At 47.0% G+C, this 12,523-nt stretch overlaps 1 protein-coding gene across 1 annotated transcript in view; it reads right to left on the bottom strand.

The window, feature by feature from the left end:
* Positions 1-12,523, bottom strand: part of LOC133621502 (thyrotropin-releasing hormone-degrading ectoenzyme-like) — a 240,456-nt gene that overhangs the window by 116,821 nt on the left and 111,112 nt on the right. Inside the window, exons 5-6 of the mRNA XM_061983554.1 lie at positions 12,182-12,336; positions 2,785-2,898 (exon numbers count right to left, since the gene is read on the bottom strand). Of these exons, the coding sequence (XP_061839538.1) occupies positions 2,785-2,898; positions 12,182-12,336 (269 nt within the window). The remainder of the gene's footprint in view (positions 1-2,784; positions 2,899-12,181; positions 12,337-12,523) is intronic.

The raw sequence follows: 12,523 nt of genomic DNA, 5'->3' as shown, positions 1-12,523 counted from the left end.
GAGTCTTGTCAACCAAGACAGCCCCACAGCATCCAGAGCCTTAAGGAACTCCGGGCGGATCTCATCCACCCCCGGGGCCTTGCCACCGAGGAGCTTTTTAACTACCTCAGCAACCTCAGCCCCAGAAATAGGAGAGCCCACCACAGACTCCCCAGGCACTGCTTCCTCATAGGAAGACGTGTTGGTGGGATTGAGGAGGTCTTCGAAGTATTCCCTCCACCGATCCACAACATCCGCAGTCGAGGTCAGCAGAACACCATCCCCGCCATACACGGTGTTGATAGTGCACTGCTTCCCTTTCCTGAGGCGGCGGATAGTGGTCCAGAATTGCTTCGAAGCCGTCCGGAAGTCGCTTTCCATGGCTTCCCCGAACTCCTCCCATGTCCGAGTTTTTGCCTCTGCGACCGCTGAAGCCGCACACCGCTTGGCCTGTCGGTACCTGTCTGCTGCTTCAGGAGTCCTATGAGCCAAAAGAACCCAATAGGACTCCTTCTTCAGCTTGACGGCATCCCTCACCGCCCGTCCGACCGGTAGGAGGCCGCGGGGAAGACCCAGGACACGTTGGGAAGACTATGTCTCCCGGCTGGCCTGGGAACGCCTCGGGGTCCCACGGGAAGAGCTGGACGAGGTGGCTGGGGAGAGGGAAGTCTGGGCTTCCCTGCTTAGGCTGCTGCCCCCGCGACCCGACCTCGGATAAGCGGAAGAAGATGGATGGATGGATGGAGAATCGATTCTGAATCGCACAACGTGAGAATCGCGATTCGAGTTCGAATCGATTTTTTCTCACACCCCTGCTGGTTATGTAATCACCCATCATAAACATACAAATAAAAGACTTGTTTAAACCTGGACTTCGGGCTCCCGAAGATTCTGTCGGTCCCAGGAGAACCCACACGCAGAGACTTTCACAAACATACAACATTTTGGTGTTGTTTACTCGAGTCATATTGCAGTCTACACGTATCTCTTATGCGTGACTGCCATCTACTGGTCACACTTATCATTTCGCCATGTACCAAATAAAATAGCTTCGAGGTCGGTAAGCACAACCACAATTATTCCGTACATTAGGCGCACTGTCGAGTTTTGAGAAAATAGTCGGAAAAATACGGTGCTTTTATACAGGTAAAAGCCAGTAAATTAGAATATTTTGAAAAACTTGATTTATTTCAGTAATTGCATTCAAAAGGTGTAACTTGTACATTATATTTATTCATTGCACACAGACTGATGCATTCAAATGTTTATTTCATTTAATTTTGATGATTTGAAGTGGCAACAAATGAAAATCCAAAATTCCGTGTGTCACAAAATTAGAATATTACTTAAGGCTAATACAAAAAAGGGATTTTTTAGAAATGTTGGCCAACTGAAAAGTATGAAAATGAAAAATATGAGCATGTACAATACTCAATACTTGGTTGGAGCTCCTTTTGCCTCAATTACTGCGTTAATGCGGCGTGGCATGGAGTCCATGAGTTTCTGGCACTGCTCAGGTGTTATGAGAGCCCAGGTTGCTCTGATAGTGGCCTTCAACTCTTCTGCGTTTTTGGGTCTGGCATTCTGCATCTTCCTTTTCACAATACCCCACAGATTTTCTATGGGGCTAAGGTCAGGGGAGTTGGCGGGCCAATTTAGAACAGAAATACCATGGTCCGTAAACCAGGCACGGGTAGATTTTGCGCTGTGTGCAGGCGCCAAGTCCTGTTGGAACTTGAAATCTCCATCTCCATAGAGCAGGTCAGCAGCAGGAAGCATGAAGTGCTCTAAAACTTGCTGGTAGACGGCTGCGTTGACCCTGGATCTCAGGAAACAGAGTGGACCGACACCAGCAGATGACATGGCACCCCAAACCATCACCCAACCATGCAAATTTTGCATTTCCTTTGGAAATCGAGGTCCCAGAGTCTGGAGGAAGACAGGAGAGGCACAGGATCCACGTTGCCTGAAGTCTAGTGTAAAGTTTCCACCATCAGTGATGGTTTGGGGTGCCATGTCATCTGCTGGTGTCGGTCCACTCTGTTTCCTGAGATCCAGGGTCAACGCAGCCGTCTACCAGCAAGTTTTAGAGCACTTCATGCTTCCTGCTGCTGACCTGCTCTATGGAGATGGAGATTTCAAGTTCCAACAGGACTTGGCGCCTGCACACAGCGCAAAATCTACCCGTGCCTGGTTTACGGACCATGGTATTTCTGTTCTAAATTGGCCCGCCAACTCCCCTGACCTTAGCCCCATAGAAAATCTGTGGGGTATTGTGAAAAGGAAGATGCAGAATGCCAGACCCAAAAACGCAGAAGAGTTGAAGGCCACTATCAGAGCAACCTGGGCTCTCATAACACCTGAGCAGTGCCAGAAACTCATCGACTCCATGCCACGCCGCATTAACGCAGTAATTGAGGCAAAAGGAGCTCCAACCAAGTATTGAGTATTGTACATGCTCATATTTTTCATTTTCATACTTTTCAGTTGGCCAACATTTCTAAAAATCCCTTTTTTGTATTAGCCTTAAGTAATATTCTAATTTTGTGACACACGGAATTTTGGATTTTCATTTGTTGCCACTTCAAATCATCAAAATTAAATGAAATAAACATTTGAATGCATCAGTCTGTGTGCAATGAATAAATATAATGTACAAGTTACACCTTTTGAATGCAATTACTGAAATAAATCAAGTTTTTCAAAATATTCTAATTTACTGGCTTTTACCTGTATACTCAATGGCACGTCTTGGCGTTGGCAAGTGTACTTAATAAATGTAGTGCGGTGCGGAGGCGTGCTCACCATGTTCCACTTGGGGAAGAGGAAATCCGTGCCGACGTACTCGAAGTAGTGAGCGAAGCCTTCCTTCAGCCACACGTCCTCCCACCACACGGGGGTCACCAGGTCACCGAACCACTGACAACACATCAAGTGACATCATGAACTACAAATGTTACCATTGATCATCACCAGCATGTATTTGCCGTTGCCGCGGTAACAACGAAGGAAGCTTCGCTGACAAGGAGGGGGAAGTCGAGCCGAACAAAAGATGGCTTGGACTAACTAACTAACTACGTGAACAGGAGGGTGACACTTTGGAATAAAGTTTGTGCGGTTACTTAATCTTTTATGGCATGTCCAAATCTGAGACGATGCTTCCTCGTCTGATCTGACCTCATGAATATTCATGTGCACGGTGTGCTGCCAACGTATAACGAGGCTGGCTGCCCAAACAGTGTGTGGGTGCACGTGCTGGCCACACTTAAAGCATCCACCTAGTGCTGATTGAAGCCATGGTGAGAGGATTATTTTTAACTACGTAGCTTGCTACGCGTTTAGTTACATTTGCTCAACAAGCCAATCAAAGTTGCACATATAGGAAAGTTTTCTATTTTTAGACGTCAGATGATTTCTCAATCATCAATCATGTTAGCTTGCTTAATGAGCAGCACTTGGCAGTCCAAAAGCTGCATGTTTGTACAAAATACACTGACTGAACAAGGAAGAAAGAAAAAAGAAAGAAAAATATAAAAAGGTCCAAAAAAATGAAAGAAGAAAAGCCACGGAAAGAAAAGAAGGAAGAAAAGAAAGCAGGAAATGTGATAAGACAAGGAAAGACAAGAAGAAAAAAATGGGGAAAAAATAAACTAAAGAAGAAAAAAAAGAAGTAAAGGAAAAGGAAAAAGAAAAGAATGAATAAAAGAAAGAAAAAAGGACAGAAAATGAAAACGAAGAAGCAAAGAAAGAAGAAAAAGGGTAAAAAGGAAGAAGAGAAAGAAAACGAAAGAAAAGAATAAAAGAAAGAAGAAAGAAAAGGAAATCAGAATAGCAACAGAAACGGAAAAAAAAAGAAAAGAACAGAAAAAAGAAAGGAAAGACGATTAAATGAAATTAAAAGACAAAGGATAGAAAGAAAATGAAGAAAGAAAAAAATAGAAAACATAAGGAAAGGAAAAAAAGAAAAGAAAATAAATCAAAATGAAAGGAAAGAAAAAGACAAAAAGGAAATAAGAAAAGAAGAAAACAGAAAAAAATTAAGAAGGTAAAAAAAGTACAAAAGACAAAAAAAAGAAGACAAGGAAAGAAAAGAAGAAAAAAAAGGAAAAAGGAAGGTACATATAAACTAAAGAAGAAAATAAAGAAGTAAAGAAAAAGAGAAAAAAAAGAATGAATAAAAGAAAGAAAAAAGGACAGAAAATGAAAACGAAGAAGCAAAGAAATAAGAAAAAAAGAATGGTAGAAAAATAAAATGAAGAAGCAAAGAAAGAAGGAAAGACAAAGAAAGAAAAGAAGAGTAAAAAGGAAGAAGTCAAAGAAAAAGAAAGGAAAAAAGAAAAGAAAGAAGAAATAAAAGAAAATCAGAATAGCAACAGAAACGGGAAAAAAAAGAAAGAAAAAAAAGAAAAGAACAGAAAAAAGAAAGGAAAGACAATGAAATGAAATTGAAAGACAAAGGATAGAAAGAAAATGAAGAAAGGAAAAAATAGAAAACATAAGGAAAGGAAAAAAGAAAAGAAAAGAAATCAAAAATGAAAGGAAAGAAAAAGACACAAAGGAAATAAGAAAAGAAGAAAACAGAAAAAAATTAAGAAGGTAAAAAAGTACAAAAGACAAAAAAAAGAAGACAAGGAAAGAAAAGAAGAAAAAAAGGAGAAAGGAAGGTACATATAAACTAAAGAAGAAAATAAAGAAGTAAAGAAAAAGAGAAAAAAAGAATGAATAAAAGAAAGAAAAAAGGACAGAAAATGAAAACGAAGAAGCAAAGAAATAAGAAAAAAAATGGTAGAAAAATAAAATGAAGAAGCAAAGAAAGAAGGAAAGACAAAGAAAGTAAAGAAGAGTAAAAAGGAAGAAGTCAAAGAAAAAGAAAGGAAAAAAGAAAAGAAAGATGAAAGAAAAGGAAATCAGAAAATATAAGAAATGAAAAGAAAGAAAAACGAAAAGAAAAGAACAGAAAGAAAAGAAATAAAACGAAAAGAAAAGAAAAGAACAGAAAGAAAAGAAAAGAAAGAAAATGAAATGGAAAAAAAGACGGATAAAGGATAGAAAGAAAATAAAGAAGAAAGAACAAAAAATAGAAAAGATAAGGAAAGAAAAAAACGAAAAGAAAAGAAACAGAAAGGAAGGTAAAGAAAAAGACAAAAAGGAAATAAGAAAAAAAAAGAAAGAAGAAAACAGAAGAAAAAAAAAAGACGAAACTAAAAAAGTATAAAAGACAAAGAAAGAAAAGAAGGAAGAAAAGAAAGCAGGAAAAGATCGGAAATGTGATAAGACAAGGAAAAAAACAAAGAAAAAAAGGAGGAAAAATAAACTAAAGAAGAAAAGAAAGAAGTGAAGGAAAAGGAAAAAGAAAATAATGAATAAAAGAAAGAAAAAGGACAGAAAAATAAAATGAAGAAGCAAAGAAAGAAGGAAAGACAGAGAAAGAAAAGAAAAAGGAAGATGTCAAAGAAAATGAAAGGAAAAAAGAAAAGAAAGAAAAAAGAAAAGGAAATCAGAAAATACAAGAAATGAAAAGAAAGAAGAAAAAAAGAAAAGTACAGAAAGAAAAGAAAGTAAAGAAAAAGAAATGGGAAAAAAGACAAATAAAGGATATAAAGAAAAAAAAAGAAAACAATTGAAAACATAAGGAAAGAAAAAAAGAAAATAAAATAAACCGAAAGAAAAGTAAAGAAAAAGACAAAAAGAAAAAAAGAAAAAAAAAAAAGAAGAAACCAGAAAAAAAAAGACATAGCTAAAAGAGTACACAAGAAAAAGAAAGAAGACAAGAAAGAAATAAGAAAGAAAATCAGAAAAACGAGAAAATTAAAGAAAGAATCAATCAATCAATCAAAGTTGACTAATATAGATAGCCCTTAATCACAAATGTCTCAGAGGGCTGCACAAACCATAACCACATCCTCGGCTCAGATCCACCTCGGGGCAAGGAAAAACTCAACCCAATGGGATACAATGAAGAACGCAGATGTGGGGAGAAGAAAAGAAAAAGAAAAGAAAAATGAAAAGAAAACAAATGGATGGAAATGAAAAAACGGAAGAAAAAGAAAAGAAAGATAAAAGATAAGAAAATGTGAAGTTATGTGGGAAGAAAGAACAATAAGATCATTCATGAACTTTGATCCTCTCTGCATGTGTGAGCATGCGTCTGTGTGTGTGTGTGTGTGTGTGTATGTGTGTGTGTGTGTGCGTGTGTGCGTGTGTGCGTGTGTGTGTGTGTGTGTGTGTGTGTGTGTGTGTGTGTATAAAGCAAACTATCCTAATTAGACTTACGGATTCAAAAGAAGACCTTACTGTATGTCTGTGCTTGTTGCCATGACAACACTTTCAAAACAGATGTAACACCTTCACAGAGAGGTGTGTGTGTGTGTGTGTGTGTGTGTGTGTGTGTGTTGAGTTGAAAGTGACACACGGTGGAAGAAGAATCAGAAAACACACACACACACACACACACATATATGAGGACATGAAAGAGCGTGGCTAACAAGCAGAAGAAAGGTGTAATGTAAGAAGGTCACATTGATGTTGCTGCTGATTGAACGTCAGCGAGACCCTGGCTTCACTTTCAAGACCCTGGTTAATCAGGTGTGTTTATTTACCAGTTATGTTTTAAGACATGACAAACTGGCTTCACTTTCAAGACCCTCGTTAATCAGGTGTGTTTATTTAACACTGCACATCTTTTCTCTCCTCTCTACTCCACTTCCTGTTTCCTCTCTCTCTCGCATCACGTGGTCACTTCCTGTCACTCACCATGTCACTTATTGTCCCTCGCGTCGTCACTTCCTGTCCCTCACAATGTCACTTCCTGTCCCTTGAGATGTCACTTCCTGTCCCTCACAATGTCACTTACTATCCCTCACATTGTCACTTTCTGTCCCTCACGATGTCACTTCTTGTCCCTCTTCCGGTCCCTCACGTCGTCACTTCTTGTCCCTCACGTCGTCACTTCTTGTCCCTCCTCCTGTCCCTCGCGTTGTCACTTCCTGTCCCTCACGTCGTCACTTCTTGTCCCTCCTCCTGTCCCTCGCGTTGTCACTTCCTGTCCCTCACGTCGTCACTTCCTGTCCCTCACGTCGTCACTTCTTGTCCCTCCTCCTGTCCCTCGCGTTGTCACTTCCTTTCCCTCACGTCGTCACTTCCTGTCCCTCGCATCGTCACTTCCTGTCCCTCTTCCTGTCCCTCGCAACATCACGTCCAGTCCCTCGCATCGTCACTTCCTGTCCCTCACGTCGTCACTTCTTGTCCCTCACGTCGTCACTTCTTGTCCCTCACGTCGTCACTTCTTGTCCCTCTTCCGGTCCCTCACGTCGTCACTTCCTGTCCCTCACGTCGTCACTTCCTGTCCCTCACGTCGTCACTTCCTGTCCCTCACGTCGTCACTTCTTGTTCCTCACGTCGTCACTTCCTGTCCCTCACGTCGTCACTTCTTGTTCCTCACGTCGTCACTTCTTGTCCTTCTTCCGGTCCCTCTTCCGGTCCCTCACGTCGTCACTTCCTGTCCCTCACGTCGTCACTTCCTTTCCCTCACGTCGTCACTTCCTGTCCCTCACGTCGTCACTTCTTGTCCCTCCTCCTGTCCCTCGCGTTGTCACTTCCTTTCCCTCGGGTCATCACTTCCTGTCCCTCGCGTCGTCACTTCCAGTCCCTCGCATCGTCACTTCCTGTCCCTCTACCATTCGTTCGCGACATCACGTCCTGTCCCCCGCATTGTCACTCCCTGTCCCTCACGTCGTCACTTCCTGTCGCTCTTCCTGTCTCTCGTGTTGTCACTTCCTGTCCCTCACGTCGTCACTTCCTGTCCCTCGCATCATCACTTCTTGTCCCTCCTCCTGTCCCTCACGTTGTCACTTCCTTTCCCTTGCGTCATCACTTACTGTCCCTCGCATCGTCACTTCCTGTCCCTCTTCCTGTCCCTCGCGTCGTCACTTCCTGTCCCTCACGTCGTCACTTCTTGTCCCTCACGTCGTCACTTCTTGTCCCTCCTCCTGTCCCTCGCGTTGTCACTTCCTTTCCCTCACGTCGTCACTTCCTGTCCCTCGCATCATCACTTCCTGTCCCTCACGTCGTCACTTCTTGTCCCTCCTCCTGTCCCTCGCGTTGTCACTTCCTTTCCCTCACGCCGTCACTTCCTGTCCCTCGCATCATCACTTCCTGTCCCTCACGTTGTCACTTCTTGTCCCTCCTCCTGTCCCTCGCGTTGTCACTTCCTGTCCCTCACGTCGTCACTTCCTGTCCCTCACGTCGTCACTTCTTGTCCCTCCTCCTGTCCCTCGCGTTGTCACTTCCTTTCCCTCACGTCGTCACTTCCTGTCCCTCGCATCGTCACTTCCTGTCCCTCTTCCTGTCCCTCGCAACATCACGTCCAGTCCCTCGCATCGTCACTTCCTGTCCCTCACGTCGTCACTTCTTGTTCCTCACGTCGTCACTTCTTGTCCCTCACGTCGTCACTTCTTGTCCCTCTTCCGGTCCCTCACGTCGTCACTTCCTGTCCCTCACGTCGTCACTTCCTGTCCCTCACGTCGTCACTTCTTGTCCCTCACGTCGTCACTTCTTGTCCCTCCTCCTGTCCCTCGCGTTGTCACTTCCTGTCCCTCACGTCGTCACTTCCTGTCCCTCACGTCGTCACTTCTTGTCCCTCCTCCTGTCCCTCGCGTTGTCACTTCCTGTCCCTCACGTCGTCACTTCTTGTTCCTCACGTCGTCACTTCTTGTCCCTCCTCCTGTCCCTCGCGTTGTCACTTCCTGTCCCTCACGTCGTCACTTCCTGTCCCTCACGTCGTCACTTCTTGTCCCTCCTCCTGTCCCTCACGTCGTCACTTCCTGTCCCTCACATCGTCACTTCTTGTTCCTCACGTCGTCACTTCTTGTCCCTCCTCCTGTCCCTCACGTCGTCACTTCCAGTCCCTCACGTCGTCACTTCTTGTTCCTCACGTCGTCACTTCCTGTCCCTCACGTCGTCACTTCTTGTTCCTCACGTCGTCACGTCCTGTCCCTCACGTCGTCACTTCTTGTCCCTCCTCCTGTCCCTCACGTTGTCACTTCCTGTCCCTCACATCGTCACTTCTTGTTCCTCACGTCGTCACTTCTTGTCCCTCCTCCTGTCCCTCACATCGTCACTTCTTGTCCCTCACGTCGTCACTTCTTGTCCCTCCTCCTGTCCCTCACGTCGTCACTTCTTGTCCCTCACGTCGTCACTTCCTGTCCCTCACGTCGTCACTTCCTGTCCCTCACGTCGTCACTTCTTGTTCCTCACGTCGTCACTTCTTGTCCCTCCTCCTGTCCCTCGCGTTGTCACTTCCTGTCCCTCACGTCGTCACTTCCTGTCCCTCACGTCGTCACTTCTTGTCCCTCCTCCTGTCCCTCACGTCGTCACTTCCTGTCCCTCACATCGTCACTTCTTGTTCCTCACGTCGTCACTTCTTGTCCCTCCTCCTGTCCCTCGCGTTGTCACTTCCTTTCCCTCACGTCGTCACTTCCTGTCCCTCGCATCATCACTTCCTGTCCCTCACGTCGTCACTTCTTGTCCCTCCTCCTGTCCCTCGCGTTGTCACTTCCTTTCCCTCACGCCGTCACTTCCTGTCCCTCGCATCATCACTTCCTGTCCCTCACGTTGTCACTTCTTGTCCCTCCTCCTGTCCCTCGCGTTGTCACTTCCTGTCCCTCACGTCGTCACTTCCTGTCCCTCACGTCGTCACTTCTTGTCCCTCCTCCTGTCCCTCGCGTTGTCACTTCCTTTCCCTCACGTCGTCACTTCCTGTCCCTCGCATCGTCACTTCCTGTCCCTCTTCCTGTCCCTCGCAACATCACGTCCAGTCCCTCGCATCGTCACTTCCTGTCCCTCACGTCGTCACTTCTTGTTCCTCACGTCGTCACTTCTTGTCCCTCACGTCGTCACTTCTTGTCCCTCTTCCGGTCCCTCACGTCGTCACTTCCTGTCCCTCACGTCGTCACTTCCTGTCCCTCACGTCGTCACTTCTTGTCCCTCACGTCGTCACTTCTTGTCCCTCCTCCTGTCCCTCGCGTTGTCACTTCCTGTCCCTCACGTCGTCACTTCCTGTCCCTCACGTCGTCACTTCTTGTCCCTCCTCCTGTCCCTCGCGTTGTCACTTCCTGTCCCTCACGTCGTCACTTCCTGTCCCTCACGTCGTCACTTCTTGTCCCTCCTCCTGTCCCTCACGTTGTCACTTCCTGTCCCTCACGTCGTCACTTCTTGTTCCTCACGTCGTCACTTCTTGTCCCTCCTCCTGTCCCTCGCGTTGTCACTTCCTGTCCCTCACGTCGTCACTTCCTGTCCCTCACGTCGTCACTTCTTGTCCCTCCTCCTGTCCCTCACGTCGTCACTTCCTGTCCCTCACATCGTCACTTCTTGTTCCTCACGTCGTCACTTCTTGTCCCTCTTCCGGTCCCTCACGTCGTCACTTCCAGTCCCTCACGTCGTCACTTCTTGTTCCTCACGTCGTCACTTCCTGTCCCTCACGTCGTCACTTCTTGTTCCTCACGTCGTCACGTCCTGTCCCTCACGTCGTCACTTCTTGTCCCTCCTCCTGTCCCTCACGTTGTCACTTCCTGTCCCTCACATCGTCACTTCTTGTTCCTCACGTCGTCACTTCTTGTCCCTCCTCCTGTCCCTCACATCGTCACTTCTTGTCCCTCACGTCGTCACTTCTTGTCCCTCCTCCTGTCCCTCACGTCGTCACTTCTTGTCCCTCACGTCGTCACTTCCTGTCCCTCACGTCGTCACTTCCTGTCCCTCACGTCGTCACTTCTTGTTCCTCACGTCGTCACTTCTTGTCCCTCCTCCTGTCCCTCGCGTTGTCACTTCCTGTCCCTCACGTCGTCACTTCCTGTCCCTCACGTCGTCACTTCTTGTCCCTCCTCCTGTCCCTCACGTCGTCACTTCCTGTCCCTCACATCGTCACTTCTTGTTCCTCACGTCGTCACTTCTTGTCCCTCTTCCGGTCCCTCACGTCGTCACTTCCAGTCCCTCACGTCGTCACTTCCTGTCCCTCACGTCGTCACTTCTTGTTCCTCACGTCGTCACGTCCTGTCCCTCACGTCGTCACTTCTTGTCCCTCCTCCTGTCCCTCACGTTGTCACTTCCTGTCCCTCACATCGTCACTTCTTGTTCCTCACGTCGTCACTTCTTGTCCCTCCTCCTGTCCCTCACATCGTCACTTCTTGTCCCTCACGTCGTCACTTCTTGTCCCTCCTCCTGTCCCTCACGTCGTCACTTCTTGTCCCTCTTCCGGTCCCTCACGTCGTCACTTCCTGTCCCTCACGTCGTCACTTCCTGTCCCTCACGTCGTCACTTCCTGTCCCTCACGTCGTCACTTCTTGTCCCTCCTCTTGTCCCTCACGTCGTCACTTCCTGTCCCTCACGTCGTCACTTCTTGTTCCTCACGTCGTCACTTCTTGTCCCTCTTCCTGTCCCTCACGTCGTCACTTCCTGTCCCTCACGTCGTCACTTCCTGTCCCTCACGTCGTCACTTCTTGTCCCTCCTCTTGTCCCTCACGTCGTCACTTCCTGTCCCTCACGTCGTCACTTCTTGTTCCTCACGTCGTCACTTCTTGTCCCTCCTCTTGTCCCTCACGTCGTCACTTCCTGTCCCTCACGTCGTCACTTCTTGTCCCTCACGTCGTCACTTCTTGTCCCTCCTCCTGTCCCTCACGTCGTCACTTCTTGTCCCTCCTCCGGTCCCTCACGTCGTCACTTCTTGTTCCTCACGTCGTCACTTCTTGTCCCTCCTCTTGTCCCTCACGTCGTCACTTCTTGTCCCTCCTCCTGTCCCTCACGTCGTCACCTCCAGTCCCTCGCATCGTCACTTCCTGTCCCTCACGTCGTCACTTCTTGTCCCTCCTCCTGTCCCTCACGTCGTCACTTCTTGTCCCTCCTCTTGTCCCTCACGTCGTCACTTCCTGTCCCTCACGTCGTCACTTCCTGTCCCTTGCATCATCACTTCTTGTCCCTCCTCCTGTCCCTCGCGTTGTCACTTCCTTTCCCTTGCGTCATCACTTACTTTCCCTCGCATTGTCACTTCCTGTCCCTCTTCCTGTCCCTCGCAACATCACGTCCTGTCCCTCGCATCGTCACTTCCTGTCCCTCGCGTCGTCACTTCCTGTCCCCCGCGTCGTCACTTCCTGTCCCTCGTGTTGAGTTAGCATGTAGTTAGCGGCCAGCAGCATGCTCATGGTCAGCTCACCTGATGGCAGATCTCGTGGACGACCACCATGGTCAGCTCCATGCGGTAGGACGAGGACGACACGTCGGCGTCCAGCAGGATCTTCTGCTCCACGAAGACGCTGAGCCCCCAGTTCTCCATGGCGGCGTACGGATGCTTGGGCACCGCCAGCAAGTCTGACAGCAGGAAGACACGCTGTCAATCATCATGTCCCATTACTTATGCCAAACTGGTGCAGATAGTGCTAGTCAGTTAGCACTAACCGACAACCTAACCAGTCATGCTCCCCTTACCTACCGACACTGCGTGACGGAAACTTAACAAGTGTCCACGGTTACCATGGAAACAAAAGTTCTGTCACGC

The sequence above is a fragment of the Nerophis lumbriciformis genome, linkage group LG25, assembly GCF_033978685.3.
Source record: "Nerophis lumbriciformis linkage group LG25, RoL_Nlum_v2.1, whole genome shotgun sequence".
In the NCBI taxonomy this organism is placed as follows: domain Eukaryota; kingdom Metazoa; phylum Chordata; class Actinopteri; order Syngnathiformes; family Syngnathidae; genus Nerophis; species Nerophis lumbriciformis.
This window is presented reverse-complemented; position numbering and strand designations above follow the sequence as displayed.